The sequence below is a fragment of the Triticum urartu genome, chromosome 4A (genome assembly GCF_056163025.1).
Source record: "Triticum urartu cultivar PI428250 chromosome 4A, HENAU_Tu73, whole genome shotgun sequence".
Lineage (NCBI taxonomy): Eukaryota > Viridiplantae > Streptophyta > Magnoliopsida > Poales > Poaceae > Triticum > Triticum urartu.
Window position 1 is genome coordinate 610,359,225 of NC_141876.1, and position 23,873 is coordinate 610,383,097.

Sequence of the window (23,873 nt, forward strand, 5' to 3'; positions counted from 1 at the left end):
ATGTGGTTCATAGTGGAATCTCTACAAAGACTTATAAGGAACAGAGGGAGTAGCATTCTAGCTCCTTTTTTTTTTCTGAGATACGATTAATAGCTCCTCTGAGGCTCTGACCAAGACCACTTCTTTACTACATGAGTACGAAAGATAGTATTGCATTGTTTGGTTCTTCTCTTGCATATTCTTTTGGAGTTTGGTCCATGTATCTTCTCGTCTACTTAGCCACTGATGACTAGGTCGACGCATCTCTTGCTACTTTTTTTCACCAAAGTAAAAGAAAATAGGTAACAAAAGAGCCGAGGCAGCAGCTGGAAATGACAAAAGTGCCCTCCGTCGATCCCTAATGCTACTTCTTTCCTCATACTGGTTCACCAAGTTAACCAATGAAACAACAAGGCCAATTCAGGGAACTCCAGTTCCATACTGTTCAAGTGGTCTTTGTTGCGCCATCGGATATCTCCAAGGAATTCATAGCTTCCCTGCATGTTTAATTCCAACACCAACTGTATATCAGAATCATTAGGGTTTTGGCACAATTAGGCTTAGGCTTTTCAATGCATGACTAACGTTGTCTAACAAATAAATGTATGCAGTGCATAAATCTCCTTCGAGTATGTCTGTAGATCAAGATCAGTAGTTGTGCAAATCGGCTGTAGATTCAGATATGACAGGTTATGGGTGAAACTGAAACGTACCGCAACGCAGCCTTGATCTCAGAGCTCTGCGGGTCCAACTTGGCTGCATCCAGAAAAGCATCACGTGCACCCCCGTAGTCCTGATGATGATACAATGCAAGGTGTAAAACAACGGGTGACATGCGGCGGTATAATAAAGGAGTAACAAACTAGCCAACCAGATAGATATATTCGATCACACCTTCAATAACATGAGCGCTGCGCCCTGCCGGTAGCAGGCCTTTGGCCAGCCAGGCCGCATTTCTCTGCACGCAAGAGCGTCCTGCAAAGCATTGTGTCCATCGCCCATGCGGAGCCAGCAAAGGCTCCTGTTCGAGAACAAGGTAGCATCATGAGGGTCATGCTCTATTGCCTGCATGCATCCAACAGGTTGAGACCAAACTTAGGACATGTCTGATCTGATTACATAATAAAAAAAGCAATCACATCTTGCTTGCAAAGAAAACCTTGAATTTCTGATGAACTAGAACTTAAAAATGCACTAGTCTGGACAATATTGTCAATTCAATTCAAGCTAATGTCCTTATAGCAGTAACTGAAGTACAAGAATAGGACAATGTTGAAGTGAAGACAATTGTCAAACAGGTTCAATTTCTATGTACAAATAATTCTCCATTCTTCCTTGCAAGTAAGAGATATCAAAATCTCTTAATGTCCAAACCCACAACCCAGAAATCAACAACTGGACAGCGAACAGGCTCAGTGCATGAGGTTGGCCACACAACAGTATTTGCTGCCTGTATGACCAGGAACCTGAGAGTGTGCTGCAAGTTTCTCTCAAGTGCTTTTATGCAAAGGATGTGTGGCAACAATTCCAGCTTTGACGACCCCATCATTTCCTCCATTGTGTTTTCCTCACCCACGATTGCAAGTGGTGGAGGAGGATCCCGGAAAAAGGGAATCGTGGTCAGAAGCCGAAGGATCTTAGAGCAGAAAATGATAAAGCGGCTGCGTTAGCTAGTTCCATTCAGGAGGATGTTCTGATCCTCGAGTATGCTCATCCGAGTTAGGGTGCTGGGTTGCTTAGTTTAGCTTCCATGTGTGAGTCTTACGCGTTTTTCTCTGATGTACAGTTGTACTGTGTTTTCCCCTCTGCTACAGTGCAAAAGCAGAGCCCATGTCGTTCCCCATCAAAAAGTGAAATGAACAACGGTTCTACTGCTGTTTAAGGATACAGTAAGTCCTTGTCAGGTCCTCATGATCAAACTTACATACGGCAATAAAAATTATTTTCAATAAATCAAAGAGAGATGTGTCTCAAAGCAAAGCATGAGGCCAACTGTACTTATCGGTCGCAAAGATCATCACTCTCTCTAAAGTGAGCATGTATGACAAGAATAATGTGAAACCAGATCATGACCACCTAACATCAATTCAAGCAACTTCAGCTGATATAATTCAAGACTGCACGTTGAGAAATAAGGTATAGTAGCATACCACACTGTACACTGTTGCCGCAGTAGAATAATCATTTCTCTTGACAGACTTAACCCCAAGTGACTTCAGCTCGTCTATTCTTTTTACATTTGAATAATCACCCTAAATGATCAAGAAAAACAAGTGAATCAAGAAGACCCAGGAATGACAGTATAAAGCAGTACATATACTATCATAGTTTTTAAAAACAATAGGTGCTTGGCTGGTGCGGCTGTTTTTTGAATAGCGCATAATATTGTGCCACAAAAAAGTAGCAAAACAGCCATGTTCAATTACAGAAACATCTCCATCCTCAGTCTTGCTCCTGATAGTAACAAGGAAATATTAATTTCGAGAACTCATATCTCCTAAAAGCAGCTTCAGCTACAACCCCCCACCCCACCCACCCACACAAAAGCCCACATTATCACCATATCAGTTGTTCTTCTCTTTACTGAAGATATTACTTTTTACATAAATATAACCTTACAAGCCCTATCAGGCCATCACCCCCAACCAAAGAATCTTATAAAATGTTATCAATAGCATGTATAAAATTCTTGTTCATCCAATCAAAAGAGGCAAAAAGAAACATGGCTAATTTTATGTATGGTAATTCTAACTGGGAAACCATGGATTCAAAGTTGATGCCAGTGTTAAACTAGAAAATATATGAAATACACAGGATCTAATGCATACCTGTTCCATAGACACTGACTTTGCATGAAGTATTATTCCGTCAATGCTCCAATCATGCACAGTTGGAATACAAGAAGTTACAGGGAATAAGATCTCAACATCTTCCCTTGTACCGTTCAGTGCAGCGAGTTCTATTGGCAGCCTACCCGACTGTTGTACACAAAGTTCAACTTCAGAAAGGCACTTTCAGAAAGGCCAGAGGGAATGGAAACTAAGGCGGAAAAGCGTACTCAAATAGATCATTAGTAAGATAAAAAAGGTAACATAATTACAAAAAAATATGAGAACCAATTGCTAAAATGATTGTCAAAAAACCATGTTTGTCCATTTAAAATTTGAACCCCTTCCTTTTGGCATATCCCCGTGTTCAGACTGCAAACTGACAGCCCTGATGCAACTTGAAACATGATTCCGAGTTGTCTTACAAATATTTCTTTGGCAATGACATTATGTCTTTAAACATAAGCAGCCCTAGTACAGATAATCTTGTACAACTAACTCGTACAAGATACGCAGGATTTCAAAATGACTTGGCGATGTATATGACATTGTTGAAGAGTTACTAGAGATGTATTTTTATCATTTGATGGCCTCCCATTCCAATTACGTAACACAGCATGCTAAAAAATAGATAAACAGTCCTAAAAAGAAATGAAAAATGCCAGCAGCTCACTGGTTCTATGTTATTCAGAAAGGTAAGTGTGTATGCAATTGCTAGGATGCATTACGATCATGGAAATATTTCTAATACAATGGTTAGTGCACCTAAGTCTAACAAATGAAGAAAGCCAAAAGTCTCAATCGCAGTTTTAATTAAGTCTAATTTCATAAGAAAACACATGACCCCTAGAATTATATTTGCATGCAGCATGTGACAGCACATACAGTCTACATATAGGATTCTAGGATGTTGGATTGAGTGGAACAATTTTATTATGGCAAGAATCTTAGGACATGTTTGGAGCAGCTCCAACTCTTGGATAATATGTAGGCTAAAATAAGATGATTTAAGCCTAACAAACAAAACACACACCCAAAACCCCCCAATTCCAGCTCAGTGAATTCTTGGAACTATGGATACCCAGCTTCATGAATTATTGGACCTGTTTGGAAGAGCAACAGCTCCAAGAATTCACTTTTAAAATATGTGCCAGGCTTCCAATTTGCAGAATCTGGTAGATCTTAGAATGCGCTATCAAAACTCTTAAAGTGTCTGTGATGCAATGCATAACCCAATCATGAAAACCTCTAAATAGTATTCTTATGTGTGTGAACAGCAGTACCTATGTTCAAGCAATTGGCATGCCATGGCATAGAGGTAAAGAAATCTTACGGGGTCAGGAACATTAGGGTCAGCTCCAGCTTCCAGTAAGCATTTCAAGCATGCAGTTAAGCCTTTATCCGCAGCAGCAGCTAAAGGGGGTACAAGACCGTCATTGACATCAGCACCAGCCTACCAAAAAGTATTATAAGAATCAGTTTCTAGAGGAACTCTATGAGCTCACTGCCGATTAGACACGACACTTTCTTGTGGAAATAATTAGTGTAGCGCATCCACAAAAGTGTCTCAAAGGTACATCACATAACAAACACCGTTAAAGAAGGCCAAACCTACTTTACTGTGCAAAAATGTACTCCCTCCGTTCACAAATATGAGATGTTTTGGAATTTCAATACGGAGTACATACGGACTGAAATGAGTGAACAAACACACTAAAATGTGTCTATATACATCCAAATCAGAAAAGTTAGAACGTCTTTATAATAATGAATGGAAGGAGTAGCATTGAACCAAAAATTTCTTAAGTAATTCTGAGGCCTGACGCAATGAAAATGAGACTGCATTCATGATACCTCAACCAGGAGCTTGACACATTTCACTGAGGAAGCAGTTATAGCAGAAATAAGGGGGGTGTCAATACCAGGCAGTATCTTGTTGTGCTGGTGAGAAACGAATAACACACGAGTTACTATATATATACTGAAGTAAAATGTAGGAAAGAACATAAAAATAAAAAAGGAGAATGATTTGTGGTCCTATGACCTTCTGTAATAAGAAAAATCTTCCAATGACTTTGCAAAAGCAAACATGTATCAACAAGAGCTTCTGGAATAATATATTGAGCATTAATGCCTTAGTGGCCATGTTAAGCAATTAGACCGTTTTATCAATTCTGTCCCATGTGTCCCTTTGAAGGAGAAGTACCACATAACAGCACACCCTTTTGTTCCCAGCTAAGCTGGGTAGGCTAGAGCCTAGGGATGAACCCACCAAGAGCCGCCAGACAGAACAAGCGTATGTGAAAGAAAAACATACATCATCATGAATACTAGAGGGGATACAAATTCAGAAGGTTGCAATGCCCTTAAAATTGGCATTGGGAAAACATATAACTGTGTGTATAGTGGAGCCTATATTGAAGAAGCAGGTACGAACGGGGTTTAAGCAACAGCCTATGGAGTACAGAGAAACCACTCTGGCCTATCGAGAATGCAGCCTCAGCAGAATTTAAACAAAAGTTAACAGGGTGAACTTAGTCACTGCTACAAAGGCATGATCTTTAATAATTGCTAGAAAAATGTATCAAGTTAGCTCATAATTGCCCTCGGACTTCAAAACTACTGAATAAAAAGCAGTAAAGCCGACTCAACACAACCAGCAAAGCAAATGAAACAGCCGCGTTGTTTAATCGGAACAATGCAGCTAGCCAAAATTACACCTCGGGAGGAAACAATGTGTTATTAAACCTACATCTGCATTGTTCTCCAATAAAACTTTCATAGCTTCATCCTGCCCTCTGAAGGCAGCGATATGCAATGGTGTCCCACTGACAGATACTGAGTCAACAGAAGCTCCTTTTGTAAGCAAGAGTTCCACCATTTCACGGTCTCCTGAGTGAAGGACAAAAAGATGAAAAGGGAATCCAACAGGTAAATGCTACAAAGTACAACTAATTGTGTGATGGGGGGATTTTATATGATCAAGACACACACCGATTAAAACTACATTCCCAGGAATAGTTACAAACAGACAAGGGAGAAGAATATGAGAAAATGGGCAACTTTTGAGACAAAAAGGAAATGGCACTGATATCCAAAGTATACAACAAAAACCATGAAACATTCGCCCAGGCAACCTCTAGCCAGGCAACAATAAAACACCCCCATGAAAAGAGGGGCACTCTGTAAAATTTTCGTTGTTGTCGACTTCACATCAATTTAGCTATCAGTGTGAATGTATCCCACTTTCCTTACATTAGCTGAGGGAAGGAAGATGGCTGTGAAATACCAGCAAGAAGCTGAGGCGCATAATTTTACATCATAAGTTAAATACCAGCAAGAAACTAGTAGATGGGTTGATGTAAGCTAGGTAGTTTTGGTCAATTAGCCGTTTATGTTTGTCATCATAAGTTAGGAATCCTATTCAAAAGAAAAACGTAAGCTAGGAAATAAATCTGAATACTTTGCCCCCTCCCAAAGTAGATCTATTGCAGATACCATCTCCTACATACTCTCTTTCCAACACGCATGGGAATCATATCATAGTAGAACAATATTGCAATACAATACTATTGGAAGAAAAATGCCATGTGCTAGCAGAGAAGTACCCATTCCAGCGGCATGATGAAGCGGGGTGAAGCGGTCGCCGACAACTTTGTCTGGATTAGCCCCATGATCGAGAAGATAGCAGATAGTATCCAAGCTTCCACCAAACATTGCGCAAAGCAGAGGCGTTACGGCTATCAGATGAAGACGCGTGTCAGTGGAAAGAGATGTATACCGGGATCATCGATCCCTGGCTATCAGAGCATGCTTTGTTTTCTAATTAACAGCATGGAATTTACTGCTGGCCTAGGAATTTTTATATTACGAACGCACCTACCAAGAGGGCTATGGTACATTTTAGAGACAAATTAAGAGGCAGAGGCACGTACATTCATCGCCGTCGGCGTCCACATCTACCCCTATCTCCTCGACCAAGTACCTGCACACCGGGACGCTCCCAATTCTGGCGGCCATGTGCAGCGCCCCGAGGCCTTCCTCCCTGGTCGCATCCAGCACCTCCCTGGGATCCCGCGTGCTCTTCTCCAGCGCCCGCACCAGCCCTGCAACACGACGAACCCCGGGGGAAATCAGTACCTCCCTGCCCTGGGATCCCAGACGCCAGCCCACCCGAAAGACGTACCCTTTAAGAGCGGGAGGTCGCCCTCGCTCGCCGCGTGGAGCAGATGCAGATTGAACTCGTCGACGGCCGTAGGGTAGGGGATAGGGAGGTCTGGAGGGGCGGCGGTGGAGCGAGGCGGCGCCATGGCGGCCGGCGGCGGCGATGGGCCTAGGGTTTAGAGGGGGGGATTGGCAGCGAAGACGGGAGGGCGGCGGCGTGTCAGTCAAAGGTTGAAATGGAAATGTTGCGCGCACGCTTTGGGCGTGGACTGGACTAGCACTACCTCTGTTCTGGGTTTTTTTAAGAAAAACTTGCAGTCAAGGTAGTACAAAGAATGGTAGAAGTAAAAAATACATCCATGTCCGTATAGCAACGATTTTTTTATAAAGGTTGAATTTTATTAGCTCAAAAAAAAAAGCATCAAGAAGATACAAACCCAAAGAGCACACACCCAGCATCTGTATAGTTCGAATGCACCCGGCACACGGCCAACACAAACCCACGCACACACAAAAAAAAAACGTCGGCAAATAGCAAAGTCACATAAGACCGAAGCTATATGTAGGGGAAAAAAACAAAATGATCAGATCTGTTATCGACAAATTATAATAAATACAGTATTCGCACCAACCATCTCATGACATCACATAGACGACGAGGTTCCTCAAGCAACGCCTTCAACAAAGTAGCGACAATCAAGCATCGCCATCACCGGATCCAACCACCAAAGCTAGAGTCTAAGCTTTTCACCCTGAAGAATCAATCCGAACATATCCGAACAATGCCTTCAATAAGGTTACGGCGTAAGAACATCGACTTGCCAGGTATAACCGTCACTGGTCAGACTTAGGTTTTCACCCTGGAGCTCGTGACCAAGTGCTTGATTAGCACCACCATCGAGGTCACTCAAGTGTTGTCGCCACCATTTTCCCACGATTCCAGCATTTACATGCGATGCGACCGCCGCCACTGCATAACCATCCCTCCGCGTCAAGTCATCGTTCATAATTTGCATCTCACCGTGAAAATCAACCCACTGGATTTTGAGTGATGAATACCCTTGAAAGATCTTTCGGTGACCATCATCGTCACGGAGCCGTATGAGATCGTTGGAGCATAATCTGCAGCTACCCCACTCAGCCGATCAGATCTTAATCACGACCACCAAGCCATGACCATGGAACCATTGACCGGTTTCATCACCTCGCCGCCACGCACTACCAGAATAACGGCCGCTGCCGACGGCCTTCTCTACGCCGACGGCCCCCATCGGCATAGATGGTGGTATACCGACGGCCGCGGAAACACCGTAGGCGTACTAAAGCCGTCGGCAAACCTCCATCTATGCCGACGGGGGCCGTCGGCGTAGGAAGGCCGTCGGCGTATATTTCACTATGCCGACGGGGGCTGTCGGCATAGAGCCGCCGTCGGCACACAGGTGGGTCCGCCGACCCAGGTCCAAACGGAGGGTTGACGTCGTCACCTCTATGCCGACGGCCCTGACGGAGGCCGTCGACATAGCTTGTACATTTTTTATTCGGCAAAAAATCACGTGGGCTTTCTATGCTGACGGGGATACCGTCGGCATATATATTATATGTTTTTTATTTCTCATTTTGCATTTTTTGTTTAAACTTTAGATTTGATTAATTTAAATCTAATTTATATAAACTTAAACATACACAAATTATATATGAAATTGGGGCAGAATTTTCCATAGATTATGAATATCCTGTTTGTTTTTACTTTTGAGTATTTTAAAATGTAACTTCATGTAATTTTGCATATAGGTCCTTATACTTAGTAAAAATCACAAGTAATTGATACTTCACTAGATTTGGATAACTTTTAAATGATTTTCTTATCATAATCTCGCACCAGGACATGATGCATGTGTGAATGTGTTGTGACATGCGTAGACGCCCTTCTTGGGCTTCGAGGTGTGCCCCCCCCCCTTCACGGACGGCAGTGCCACCATCACTTCGAGGGGGAATCGTGCGCGTCGGGTAGAACCGGAGGGAATCTAGTGGTGGGTTGGGTCCAGGCCATGTTCGGGGATGTTTCTATGGGCTGAACTATCGCAACCAGTGGAAGAGTCCACTGGTCAAAGCCCGCCAGGAGAAAGTCAAAGGCCTAGATCTCCTGGTTAACGAGGCTAGGGTTAGTCCGGTCAGTGGGGCTTCGAGGTGTAGCTATGCCGCCGAAACACCGTACCGGGTCTCGATGCGTGTGTGAAAGTGATGTGGTATGCATAGACGCCCGTCTTGGGTCTCCGAGGTGTTGCCCCCCTCCATGGACGGCTGTCCCGCCATCACTTGGAGGGGGAATCATGCGTGTCGGGTAGAACCGGAGGGAATCTATTGGTTGGTTGGGTCCAGGCCGTGTTCGGGGATGTTCCTATGGGATGACTATCAGGGCCGTCTCCAAAAATTTGGGGCCCCGGGGCAAAATTCAAAATAGGACCCTAAATTTACATCAGGGTCGAACTAAATAATCACACAATACATATATGATGATTTTCCAACAACCAAAAAAATCAAGAACTACTGAGTTCAAACTTAATTGTGTCCTAAATCTAGCCTTGTTCGACACTTCCCACCTAACCTAATCAAAACAAATGAACTTATTACCTAATAGTGGAAGACCCGAGGTGATGGCGCTCGTAATTGACAGGCCGTGGGCGATCGACTGATGCCGAAGCAGGCAGGCATTCAGGTAGATCTGGCATCGTAGTCTCTGGTGGGCGGCCGGAGGAAGCAAAACCAACGGGCGTTGTTGGGGCCTGTTAGCAATCAATGCACTATGGCAGAAAAACGATCGATTGATCGATTCTCTAGACCTCATGGGCCTGTTATACATGCTGTTTTGGGCGAATGGGCTCATGAGCTTTATTTTTCCTGATTTTAAACCTACAGCTAATAGACTAATACTTAGTGATTAGGGGCCCCAAATATTTGGGGGCCCTGGGCGGTCGCCCACCTCGGCCCCCTCCATCGACGGCCCTGATGACTATTCATAACCAGTTGGAAGAGTCCACTGGTCAAAGCCCATCCGGCAAAAGTCAAAGGCCTAGATCTCCTGGCCAAGGGGCTTTGTGGTGGCCTTCCGGTTGTGGCAATGCCACCGAAATAGCGCACGCGGTCTTGATGCATGTGTGAAAGTGACGTGGCATGCGTAGACGCCCGTCTTGGGTCTCCGGGGTGTTGCCCCCTCCACAGATGCCAGTGCCGACATCATTTGGAGGGGGGGGGGGAAACGTGTGCATCAGGTAGAACCAAAGGGAATCTAGTGGTTGGTTGGGTCCAGGCCATGTTCGTGGATGTTCCTATGGGCTGACCTATCGCAACCAGGTGGAAGAGTCCACTGGTCAAAGCCCGTCTGACGAAAGTCAAAGGCCTAGATCTCCTGGTCAACGGGAATAGGGTTAGTCCGGTCGGTGGGGCTTCAAGGTGTAGCAATGCCATCGAAACACCGTACCGTGTCCCAATGCATGTGTGAAAGTGATGTGGCATGTGTAGACGCCCATCTTGGGTGTCCGGGGTGTTGTTCCCCTCCACGGACGGCAATGCCACCGTCGCTTGGAGGGGGGGTCGTGCGTGTTGGGTAGAACCGGATGCAATAAATGTCTCAAATATTCCAGGCGGGCCCGAAAAATGCCATGTCTTGGCACATGTCATGTAATGCCCCCCTTTGAGAGAAAGACAAGTTTCGAGGTCAATGGAGCAACGGGTAGCACACTTCCTTCACAAACCGGACACATTCCCTCTTGATAGCCAGATACTACCTAGGAGATGGTGCAATCTACAAGTGGCTTTCGGTCAGGCTTCTACGAAACACACTCAAACTTTTACTAGACCCTACAAGGAACATATGAACATCGTCCCAGGTCCTGAGGATTTCCGGCATCGTATGTTTTTTGTGGATTTTAACGGCTAGATCCGGCATGCCGCCGAGGTACATTCGCCCCCCGGTGGTGGGTCCTTCCCCTCCTTTTGTTGCACTAGGTATACACATTCCGAAAAGACATCATATACGATTGTACAAACCACTTTTCGACATCATTTCAGGTGGCCGCCATGCATATCTGTAATTTCCCGCATTGAAACCCTACGGATGCAATAAATGTCTTAAATATTCCAAGCGGGCCCGAAAATGCCATGTCCTGGCACATCTCATGTAATACCCCCCCCTTTAAGAGCACGAGAAGTTTCGAGTTCAACAGAGCAACGGGCAACACCCTTCCTTCACAAACCACACACTTTCCCTCCCGATAGCTAGATACTACCTCGAAGATGGTGCAATTTACAAAGGGCCTCCGGTCAGCCTTTTGCGAAACGCGCTCAGATTTTTACCACACCCTACAAGGGCCATATGATGACACCATTCCCGGTCCCGAGGATTTCCAGCGCCGTATGATTTTCCGTGGATTTTAATGGTTAGATCCGGCAACAAATATTCAGTAGGGTTTTCACACAAAAAAATAATCTTTTTCGGCACTCAGAAATTGAAAACTAAATTTTGCTTGAAAATAAAATGAAAATTCCCTTCATCAAAATTGTTTTCCATTCTAAGATGCACACTTATACACAATATGATATCACTATAACTATGCCATGAATTAGGCCATAACATTCGTCATTTTGCGGATGTTTTTATTTATTTTTAAATGCAAACAAGGTGTAAATAAATATGAAATTTTCCATGGTATTGGTTTATTATTCCTAGAAGATGTGGATTTTTTTTATTTTTTTTACTAAATTTTAACATGAGTATTTCGTGTTCAAAAAACTGTGCAAAGAAACACAAAATTTGTGCTGGCTTCCTATTGGTTGGAAGCAACCTCCCACGGATCGGTGATGTGGCAGGGCAGCCTACCCCACCACGACACCAGCCCCACCTCTCCCTCCCTGCTACCTCTCTCCCTCCTCTCTCTCTCTCTCTCGTCTCTCCCTCCCCCCGCCGCCGCTGCCTAGCCGCATGATTCCGGCGTGTTCCGGCGAGCCTCGCCAACGCGCAGCACAGATCCAAGCCCCCTGCCTCCGCTCTTCCCTTCCCTCCGGCCAGATCCGCCTCTCGTGGCCCCGAGAGCTCAGCCACGACCCCTTCCGATGGCTAGGGTTCCGAGGGTGGCGTCCCCTCCAACTCCAGCGCGGCGACGACGACTCTGCTCCGCCCTCTCCGAAGCCCACCGCAAGTCCCATGGGCGGCTCTGCCTCGTGGATGGTACTCCTGCACCCGGTGGCTGCGGGGCGGACGCGCGCAGTGGATAAACTCCGGCGAGGCGGTGGCTCCCTCCGGCGGCTCCCTCCACGGCATGACGGCGGTGCACTGCATCGGCTAAAGCACCACCATGGTGAGCCCCTCTCCACTCCGCTGTTCCCTCCGGTTGCTGCCATGCACATGACGTGTATTTTTCTAACTGTACAAACACTTACTCCTCTACTGTCACATACTAGATGATTGCTACTAGACTAATAGATTAGCCTTGAATTCATCTAGTTTGGATCAAAACAGAACCATTGATTAATACTAGATGATTTTTACTATAAAATTTGTTACAGATTTCTTTGAACTAGTTTGATTCCCTGTTGATCTACATTTTTTACTTACTCACATGTTGGACTGAATTTGCTACTGCTGTTACTCTAGTGTTGAACGAGATAGGCATTCTATTGCTTGTTTCCTTGCTTCCACAAATTAAAATTCAGTAATCTTGTTAACTGCTACCGTTGTCATGAACCACACATCTGAGATGAACTTGACATTGATTTGCTCCTTTGTCAAGTATGGATAGACTTTGCTATTCACCAGTATTCAGGCAGTTGATGTGTGCGTGTTGCTGCAGCTGTTAGGACGTTGTTGGATTGTTATCACTAGTACTAGTCCTATCAAATTGCATGTGAGTAGTTCATTACCATGCTATCCAGGTGTAACACCCTCGATGCGACTATAGCTCCCGCGTGTCGAGGCACGACTTAGAGACATAATCGCATTGAAGGCATAAGTCGCAAGCTAGGCAATCTTCACAACATCCCATGTAATATAGATAATAAAAGGGGAGATAACATAGTTGGCTTACACTCGCCACGTCAATCAAGTACATAAATAACATTACAACATTCAAACACTCATGGCCCGACTACGGCGCCAAAATAAAAGATAACCCAACATGCAACACGGTCCCGATCACCCCCAACTGGGCACCATTACTGATCATCAGGAAAGGAAACATAGTATCATTGAGAGTCCTCATAGAACTCCCACTTGAGCTCAAGCGCGTCATCTAGAGCGGAATCATCAGGCCCTGCATCTGGTGTAATAGTAATCTGTGAGCCACAGGGACTCAGCAATCTCGCACCCTCGTGATCAAGACTATTTAAGCTTATAGGTAAGGCAAGGTAAATATGTGGAGCTACAGCAAGCGACTAGCATATATGGTGGCTATCCTGTTCGCAAAAAGAGAGCGAGAAGAGGAGGCAAAGCGCGAGAGAGAAACTAGAGGGCAACCTGCGCAAAACATTACTCCAACACCGTGTCCACTTCCCGGACTCCGCCGAGAAGAGGCCATCACGGTAACACACTCAGTTGATTCATTTTAATTTAGTTAAGGTTCAAGTTATCTACAACCGGACATTAACAAGTTCCCATCTGCCCATAACCGTGGGCACGGCTTTCGAAAGTTCAAATCCCTGCAGGGGAGTCCCAACTTAGCCCATGACAAGCTCTCACGGTCAACGAAGGAATAGACCTCCTCCCGAGACATTCCGATCAGACTCAGCATCCCGGTTCTTCAAGACAACTCCGACAATGGTAAAACAAGTCCAGCAACACCACCCGCTGTGCCGACAAATCCCGATAGGAGATGCACATATCTCGTTCTCAGGGCACACCGGATAAGCTAAGCGTGCGGGAGCCAACGTAACCCAAGTTGCCAAGGGACGGCCCCGCACGGTGCTCTAGGTTGGACCAACGCTCAGAGGAGCACTGGCCCGGGGGTTTAAAATAAGATGACCCTTGAGTCCGCGAAACCCAAGGGAAAAGGCTAGGTGGCAAATGGTAAAACCAAGGTTGGGCATTTCTGGATGAGTTTTATTCAAGGCGGACTGTCAAGGGGTTCCCATTATAACCCAACCGCGTAAGGAACGCAAAATCCGGGAACATAACACCGATATGATGGAAACTAGGGCGGCAAGAGTGGAACAAAACACTAGGCGAGAGGCCGAGCCTTCCACCCTTTACCAAGTATATAGATGCATTAAGATAACATGGCAATATAATGATATCCCAACAAGTAAATAAATGTTCCAACAAGGAACGGACTCCAATCTTCACCTGCAACTAGCAACGCTATAAGAGGGGCTGAGCAAAACGGTAACATAGCCAATCAACGGTTTGCTAGGACATGGTGGGTTAGAGGTTTGACATGGCAATTTGGGAGGCTTGAAAGCAAGTGGTAGGCATCATAGCATTGGCATAGCAAAAGAGCGAGCAATCTAGCATAGCAAAGATAGTAGTGATTTCGAGGGTATGATCATCTTGCCTGCAAAGTTGTCAGAGTTGACTGGATCCTCGAAAGCAAACTCAACGGGCTCCTCGTTAGCGAACTCGTCTCCCGGCTCTACCCAAACAAGACAAACAAGCAACAAGGACACAATCAACCACGTGCAAGGATCAAACAATATGATGCAAGGATGGTATGCTATGCGGAAAGCGATGCGGGATGCATATGCAAGATTTGATAAGGGATGCATGAACCTGGCCTCAACTTGGGAATACAAGTGTGCCACTGGAAAAATGAGATGAAATCTCTTGAAAATGATATAAAAGAACGCCGGAACCGGAGTTACGGTTTGGAAATGGCAAGCAATTCAAATATGACACCGGTCTGCGATTTACAGCAAGTAGCCATCTAAATGCAATGAGATGAACATGCTACAGCACCCAAACATGGCATAAAAATCCATGGCAGGGATGCATTCATGATGCTTAACAAAAGTCTAGCACTGAGCTACGTCCAATTCATTCATTAACAGGTTCAAACAAGCATGGCAAAAATGCATATGGTAAACAGATCTCAGACTTAGTGAAATTAACACTTGTCTGGAATTCCAGATCAGGTAGCACTCTTGGGAGCAACAAAACTATATGCTACAGGACCTGAACATGGCAAAGTAAAGCATGGCATGGAGCTACTCAAAGATCTTAACAAAAGTCCCTTAGTGACCTTGAGCCAAAAGGGATCAGAAAATACAATTGCAAGCATGTGAACATGGCAAAAACATAATCAGTTCTCAGACTTAGTGAAAACTGGCACATGCTGAAAACAGATATCAAGTAGGCATGTTTACGAGCTCGATGCACTCACTACAGAGCAAGTCATGACCAACTAAGCATACAAACATCAAGAATACACAAAATGCAAGCTAGACATGGCAAGAACAATAACATAGCATGCACGGATCAACTACAACATCATCGGCAAAATCGCTAACAAGTAGACAATCTGCCCGGATTCACGAAGTAGCAAAAGTAGAGCTCGATTGGCTCAAGCTAGGGTGCTCTATAATTACAAACAAAGACATGGATGGATAGAGCACTGCAAGATTAACAAAACATCCTTACTGATCATCCTCAAAAGAGGCACGGATCACTAGGAAACAACATGAACATATGGCCATATGAGATAAACAGCTCAAGGACTTAGTGGAAATGCTAAGTCCCTGAAATCAGCATTAACAAGTGCACCACTTTGCAAGCTTGTGCTAGTCGCCACACACATCACAAAAATACATGGGTTGTACCTCTGGAAAGATGGAAAAACTCTTAACAAAACATATGTAGAGCTCATGGGCATATCATGCACACAATAATCATGGCAAAAATGACAAATATCTAAATGGAACAGCAGATCTGACAATTATCTCAAGTAGCCCTCTTCTAACAGCATTTCGGGCATCAAGATGAACTAAAATGAAAATGATGCAATGGAATGAAATGATGTACTCTCTGAGACGAACATTTTGATATGTTATATGCCTAAAACGGAGCTACGGATGAGGAGTTATAGCACGATGAACATGGGCATATGGATTAGGGTTTTGGGAGAAAAAGTCAACCGAGGCGATCTGGATCTGAGATCTGCACGGACTTCGAGATTCGCCCGAGAAGCACTGTAGCCGGCCGGAGCTTCGCGGGGCGTCGCCGAAGAGGAAGAGGACGGAGTCGGGGACGAGGCCGGGGCGGTGGAGACGAGCGGCGGAGCTCGCCGGAGCGGTGGCGGCGGTGGCCGGCCGGTGCGGCGGGGTCAGAAGAAGGGCGCGGCGAGGCAGAGGGGGCGGCGCGCTCCCGGAGGCGAAGGAGACGGCGGCGGGATGCGGGCGAGCGCCTCGGCCCGGGCGGGAGCGGCGGAGGACCTGCCTTGGGCCGGGACGGGCCGGCGGCGGGAGGGGTTCCTGGTGCCACATGGCGGCCTCTCAGTGGCCGCGGGCGGCGGCGGACGGAGTGTCCGGTGGCGGCGAATCTGGATCTAGGGTTAGGGGGAGAGTGGAACCGCGAATTTCAGAGGGGGGGTGTATATATAGGCATAGGAGGAGCTAGGAGAGTCCAAATGAGGTGCGGTTTGCGGCCACGCGATCGTGATCGAACGCTGTAGATGATGGAGAGGGTTTTGGTTGGTTTTTGGGACAACTTGGAGGGGTGTTGGGCTGCAACACACACGAGGCCTTTTCGGTCCCTCGGTTAACCGTTGGAGTATCAAACGAAGTTCCTATGGCACGAAACTTGATAGGCGGTCTACCGGTAGTAAACCAAGGCCGCTTGGCAAGTCTTGGTCCAATCCGGAAATGTCTAATACCCACACAAAAAAGAAAGGTAGAAATGGCCACCGGAGGAGAACGAAGCGCCGGAATGCAAAACGGACAACGGGGAAAATGCTCGAATGCATGAGACGAACACGTATGCAAATGCAATGCACATGATGACATGATATGAGATGCATGACAATGACAACAACACACGGAGGCAAAAACCCGAACCCGAGAAAATAAAATAACTTAACGCCGGAAACGGCAAGAGTTGGAATACAAATTGGGTAAGTCATATCCGGGGTGTTACACCAGGGGATATTCATTTTTGTGCCTGTGAATTCATTCTTGTTGTGTATATATGTATATGTGCTAGCAACATGAGTAGGATTTAGCATCATGCTGGGCCTAGATGAATTTCATGCATACATTGATCCTGGGAGAAGTGTCTGGCTGATACAATCCTCTTTTTTACAAAGCTATTATATACTTTGGGAAATATAGTAATTTGTTATTTACTGCCTGCACTGCAAGTATGGATGCTCATGCATGCATGCATCCAGGGTGAGTCGTACCTAGTTGTTCTTTGTGCATCTCCAAGTTACTATTGAAAAAACTCGCATAACTAGTTGTTTCTTTTCAGTTTAAACCTGAGACCTCTTTTGTTTTATCTTGAGAGCTATGACTGATGGCCAAACCATTGTTTTTCTGTGCTAGACTCACTCCATAGCTTTGTTTTGTTTTGCGCCACCTGATCATTATGCCATCCTATTGATATTGATGCAATGGAATTTATAGTTTTGCTGTCCCCTGAGATGCTTATCTAGTGTTTATGGCTTAGTAACTGTCCTCTGAATTTGAAATTATACTAGTATTGCTCTCAGCAGCTAGCTCTGTTTTGTGGCACCTGTTACTTATGCCACAGTATTGTTTCAATGGAATCAGTACAATTTCTTTGCACATTGGGATTGCTCTGTTTGCTTCATATTATGGTGTTAATGTCTTACTAGCTAATTGTGGCGGCCCTCTGGATTGTCGCTCATAGTATTGCTGGTGGTGGTGCTGTTGTGTAGGTTGACAAAAATGCTTTGCATCTTGAGAAGCAAATATCTTAAAACTTTGACTTGGATCTCGACGACGATGGCATCCAACGAACACAAGGTCGCTCCCAACCAACAAGTTTTTTTCTTCCAAGTTAATAATGTGGATTGTGACGTTTGTCTGTGCACTGATTTTCAGAGTGGATGGCTGTACCATTTAATTTTGATTACTAGCACTAGTAGTTGTATTCAGTGTGAGCTGGAAAACTAACTGATTTAGTTTTCGAAGCCATCTTTGCTATTCTGGTTGTGTTTGCACAGCTCACTTGTTGTCAGTGCAGTTCTCTTACACATATTTGTTTGTTGGGGTTTAATTTCTAGAATCATGTCTCTAATTGCATTCGTAAATTTCTAGCCTTAATTGTTTTTTTGTTATGGTCAGCAAGTATGCCGACGGTCTAACCGTCGGCGTAGCTATGCGCCAGGCCTGCCCAGCAGCTGACATGTGGCACTGCTAGGCCGACGGTTAGACCGTCGGCATAGGTTCTAGAGCTATGCCGACGGCTTTACCGTCGGGATACCTGTGCCACGTGTCAGCACATGGTTGGCTCAGTTTTGACGGCGGAGCCGTAGACGGCCGTTAGGCGGAAAATTTTGCCGACGGTGCATGTATGCCGACGGTGGTACGGACGCCGTCGGCATAGCGGCCTATGCCGACGGCCGCCCTGGGATATGCCGACGGGGCTATGCCGACGGTTTTTTGGCCTATGCTGACGGCCCTGGGCCGTCGGCAACGTAGCTTATTCTGGTAGTGACGGTCTACCTCCCGACATAGAGCCATCAGCCCGGGTTTTCTGGACATGGCCAAAACTAGCCGCAGTCGAAACCACCGCCGGGCTTTGGGATTGATAGTCATAGAGGACTAGATCGGGCCTGAATCCACCAGATCCACCGAGCCGGAGGCCACCAGCCAAATCCAACTGAGCTGGAAGGCACCAACTAGAAATAAAAAAATTCAAATAGAAAGAAAGATTATAAATAATGTTGTTAACATATAACTAGGTTTTATGAAACAAAAGTTTGGTACTTTCGTATATATTTATGTGAAAATTCAAACGGGACCACCTATACATCAGCTGCCTGAAAAAATATATTGCATCACTTACGTTCATTCCATTAGATCTTCATCCAACGGCTGAAAATAGATTAAGGCATCGTTCATCTTCAACCTCTAACTTCTTCTTTCTCGCATAGCTGCCGACCAACCTAGCCCTAACCGACTCCCCCCCTCAGCCGGGCAGCGGCTGTCACCGCCCGCCCTCCTCTCCCCACATCTCCGTAGTGTTGGTCGCCGCCCCGACCATCCTTCTAAGCCATGCATCGGTTAACAACTCCGACGACCCCCTCCCCCCACTCCCCGCATCCCCATGTCCCTAAGATAGTGAGGTTGCTGCTTCTGAACGAACATGCACCCCCACACCCCTTAGATAGATAGTAAGGTTACTTCGTCTGCAGCGAGGTCCAACCTCCACATCTCAAGCGCTCGGGAAGAAGAAAAAGGTGAATGACGCCAAGAATATTTTTCAGGCACTTGATGTTTTAGCTAAAACCGAATTCACACACACATACTTAAAATTTGAATATGTATATTAAAAGTTTTGACATATTTCCATGATCACACATATACTTCCAGTTGCAACTACAGGGAAAATGGACCCACAGGTCCAGAATACAATTCTTGACCTATGTGACATTTTTTATGTTTTCTCTCAGAAATCAATGGTCTGTAGCATTGCAAATGGCTAAAGGAAGATATGAACGGAGATTGGTCTATCAAACATGCATACTCATTTGAATTTGGGCATACATATATGAACAGTGATAAATAGCAATGCCGGTCACCGATGGTGCAGACACACATCATGGGGAAGGGACAAAGTGGGGGAAAGGGCTTTGGGTGGGCCATGGGTGTCGGACGACACACGTCCAGACTCCACCAAACTTCCCTGCATTTGATGTTGGTTTGCGGGTCCCGACATTTTTGCGACCGCCATTGGGTGACAACAAAATGTCCGAACAATATGATGAGGACATTTGCGAGCGAGCAGGTCAAGTCTTCATTTCTTTTCCAGGCAAATAGGAGGCGACCAAGTCCCCGTCGCTTTCATCCGGTTGTCATGTGGATCCCTTCCCCATCCGCCTGCTGCTTCAGTGGTAGCGGTGAAGGAAATATGCCCTAGAGCCAATAATAAATTTATTATATATTTCCTTATTTCATGATAAATGTTTATTATTCATGCTAGAATTGTATTAACCAAAAACATAATACATGTGTGAATACATAGACAAACATAGTGTCACTAGTATGCCTCTACTTGACTTGCTCATTGATCAAAGATGGTTAAGTTTCCTAGCCATAGACATGAGTTGTTATTTGATCAACGGTATCACATCATTAGGAGAATGATGTGATTGTCTTGACCCATTTCGTTAGCTTAGCACTTGATCGTTTAAGTTTACTGCTATTGCTTTCTTCATGACTTATACATGTTCCTATGACTATGAGATTATGCAACTCCCGAATACCGGGGGAACACTTTGTGTGCTACCAAACGTCACAACGTAACTGGGTGATTATAAAGGTGCTCTACAGGTGTCTCCAATGGTGTTCGTGGAGTTGGCATAGATCAAGAATAGGATTTGTCACTCCGATTGTCGGAGAGGTATCTCTGGGCCCTCTCGGTAATGCACATCACTATAAGCCTTGCAAGCAATGTGACTAATGAGTTAGTTGCGGGATGTTGCATTACGGAACGGGTAAAGAGACATGCCGGTAACGAGATTTAACTAGGTATTGAGATGCCGACGATCGAATCTCGGGCAAGTAACATACCGATGACAAAGGGAACAACGTATGTTGTTATGCGGTTTGACCGATAAAGATCTTCGTAGAATATGTAGGAACCAATATGAGCATCTAGGTTCCGCTATTGGTTATTGACCGGAGACATGTCTCGGTCATGTCTACATAGTTCTCGAACCCGTGGGTCCGCACGCTTAAAGTTCTGTGACGATCGATATTATGAGTTTTTGTGTTTTGATGTACCGAAGGTAGTTCGGAGTCCCGGATATGATCACGAACATGACGAGGAGTCTCGAAATGGTCGAGACGTAAAGATCGGTATATTGGAAGGTTATATTCGGACACCGGATCGATGAGTTCCAAGGGTTATCGGATAAATACCGGAGAACCGGGAGAGGTTACCGGAACCTCCCGGGGGCTTATTGGGCCTTATGGGCCCAAGTGGAGGAAGAGGAGAGGCGGCCAGCTAGGGGCGTGCGGCCCTCCTAGCCCAAACCGAATTGGACTAGGGGGTCGGCCCCCCTTTCCTTCTTCTTCTCCTACTAGGACTAGGAAAGAGGGGGGAATCCTACTTGGAGTAGGATTGCCCCCCTTGGGCACGCCTCCTCCTCCTTGGCCGCCTCCTCCTCCTCTCCCTCCTTTATATACAGGGAGGGGGGCACCCCTTGGAGAGACAACAATTGATCTGTTGATCTCTTAGCTATGTGCGGTGCCCCCTCCACCATAATCCACCTCGGTTATATCGTAGCGGTGCTTAGGTGAAGCCCTGCGTCGGTAGCTTCATCAACATCGTCACCACGCCGTCATGCTGACGAAACTCTTCCCAGAGCTGTACTGGATCATGAGTTCACGGGATGTCACCGAGCTGAACGTGTGCTGAACGCGGAGGTGCCGTACGTTCGGTGCTAAGGATCGGTCGATCGTGAAGATGTACGACTACATCAACCGCGTTGTTATAACGCTTCCGCTTAACGGTCTACGAGGGTACGTGTACGACACTCTCCCCTCTCATTACTATGCATCACCATGATCTTGCCTGTGCGTAGATTTTTTGTTTTGAAATTACTACGTTCCCCAACAAGCAGGTGGGGTGGCGATCTCGGTGCTTCGTATCCGGCTGGTTGGTGGTCTAGGGTTAGTAGTTTTTCTGAATGGTGGCGTCTTGATGGCGGCATCACCACTGCGGAGAATAAGGTGTTCCTCACTTCGGTCCCATTGCAGGGCTTCTTCTTGTGGAGGCTTCGAGGAGTGAGTGAAAAGTGTCATGTACGTACAGGAGTTCGTCGTCGGCCGCTGCTTCATGCGGTGACGACGGTTTCTTTCATTGTGGTTGTTGATTTAGCATTGGGTTATGGTCTGCAGGCAGGCGGATCCAATGGTATTCATCAACTGCAGACGGCAGATCTGAGCACTGGTAGAAAAAGGCCCTATAGTCCCGGTTCGTAAGGGCCTTTAGTCCCGATTCCGGAACCGGGACTAAAGTATCGGTACTAATACCTCCCCCCTTTAGTCCCGGTTCAATCCAGAACCGGGACTAAAGGCCCTCCACGTGGGCAGTGCGCAGAGCCCAGTTAGGAGACCCTTTGGTCCCGGTTGGTGGCACCAACCGGGACCAATAGGCATCGACGCGTCAGCACTTCTGTGGCTGGGGTTTTTGTTTTTTTTGAAAGGGGGGGGGGGGTTGGGGGTTTTGGGGGGTTAATTTAGGTGTTTCATATATTGTGTTAGCTAGTTATAATTAATAGAGAGAAGTGTCCTCTCTTATGTCCGTGCTTGGTCGACGCTACGTACTATACATACGTATATAGAGAGGACTAGACACGCTAGCTAGCTAGTAAGCAAAACGAAGGAAACAGAAGATCGTCATGAACATATATGCATATATATAGAGAGAAGTGATATCGACCACCTCTCCTTCTCCGAGAGATTGGTCGAACAACAAGTTCTCGTATATCTATCTGACACTACCGGCTACATATATACAATAATTATCTCTTACAAATATAATCATACGGACTCAGGGTCCACATAGAATTCTCCGTCTTCAGGGATCACGTGGTCAAGAAAGAATGCCGCCAATTCCTCTTGAATTGCTCGCATGCGAGCTGGTGCTAGGAGTTCATCCCGCTTCCGAAACATCTAATTTGAAGAAGGGGGTCAATACATATATATATAAATGAATGAAACTCAACACAAATGATGGTAATAAAATAAAATTGTGAATGTTGTTATTTACGTACTTCATATTGTTCGTTAGAGTACCCGCCCCGCTCACAGGTCGTGTGGCAGATGGACTCGCAGATGTAGTATCCACAGAAATCATTTCCTTGTTCCTGCCACAACCACTTTACAAGAAATAGAGGTCAATCAAACTGATAAGCAAGAATGCTAAATGGTATTGATGAAACTAGTGCTTGAATCACTAGGAGATGCGCGGAACATGCTACTATAGTACTTACTTTTGGGTGTCTAAATTCCAGCTCCTTCGGCAGTCCCGGAACTATTTTGGTGAATTTTCTCCAAACCCTGCCGGACAAAGAAAACAATTACTTGATATCAGGAAATGAACAAAGTTGCTGATATGGTGGATAATGATCGATTTAACTTACTTCTTGAGGATTTCAGTCATGTCCGCATACTCCTTGGGATCTTTTCGTTTAGAGTCCAAGACGGTTACTACTCCCTGCTCAAGCTTAATCTCTAGGAGAATATAGTGGTAACTGCACACACATGCATAACTCATCAATTACATTACTATAACCTTGACTAATATATAAGGGAAACCGAATACGCACAAGACAGTAACACTCACCTGAAGTTGTAAGGAAAGAGTATTATATCTTTGTTTTGATTTATTACGAACGATCGTAGCAAGTTGGCCTCGGTAGCTGCGGCATGAAGTTTAACCTGAGTTGCATCTATGAGATATGTGTTAATGAACCCAATATCACCGACTTGTCTTTTCTTCAATTCGGCGATCTTCAATCTGCATAATATAGTGAGGATGATTATAAATACATGCAATGAAAGAGCTAAGCTATATAGAGAAACTTAATGACAGAAGTAGTACTACTTACAGACAGTAGCAGGCGACCGTTGTTTTATCGAGGGCCAATTGATTGAAAAACTGATAGAACTCCTCAAATGGAATAGGCAACAGATCAATTCCAATGAGGTCATGCTCCGGTTTAACTC

General features: G+C 45.5%; 1 protein-coding gene across 1 annotated transcript; it reads right to left on the bottom strand.

The window, feature by feature from the left end:
* Positions 1–107: 107 nt before the first annotated feature.
* Positions 108–7,380, bottom strand: LOC125553221 (uncharacterized). Its single transcript, XM_048717017.2, has 11 exons — positions 6,994–7,380; positions 6,743–6,913; positions 6,416–6,547; positions 5,560–5,699; positions 4,662–4,748; positions 4,141–4,260; positions 2,808–2,957; positions 2,130–2,231; positions 874–1,044; positions 693–772; positions 108–476 (listed from the first exon to the last, which is right to left on the bottom strand). Exons 1-11 carry the CDS (start codon positions 7,115–7,117, stop codon positions 425–427), a joined length of 1,329 nt encoding a protein of 442 aa, XP_048572974.1. The 5' UTR covers positions 7,118–7,380; the 3' UTR covers positions 108–424.
* Positions 7,381–23,873: the final 16,493 nt, after the last annotated feature.

What these genes read in the sequence shown, in the direction of transcription:
- LOC125553221 (XM_048717017.2), bottom strand. Translation starts at nt 7,117, where the DNA reads ATGGCGCCGCCTCGCTCCACCGCCGCCCCTCCAGACCTCCCTATCCCC. An exon ending in AGTCAGTGTCTATGGAACAG is followed by an intron (nt 2,232 to 2,807) that starts GTATGCATTAGA and finishes TTGATCATTTAG; the next exon opens with GGTGATTATTCAAATGTAAA. An exon ending in GAGATCAAGGCTGCGTTGCG is followed by an intron (nt 477 to 692) that starts GTACGTTTCAGT and finishes TTAAACATGCAG; the next exon opens with GGAAGCTATGAATTCCTTGG.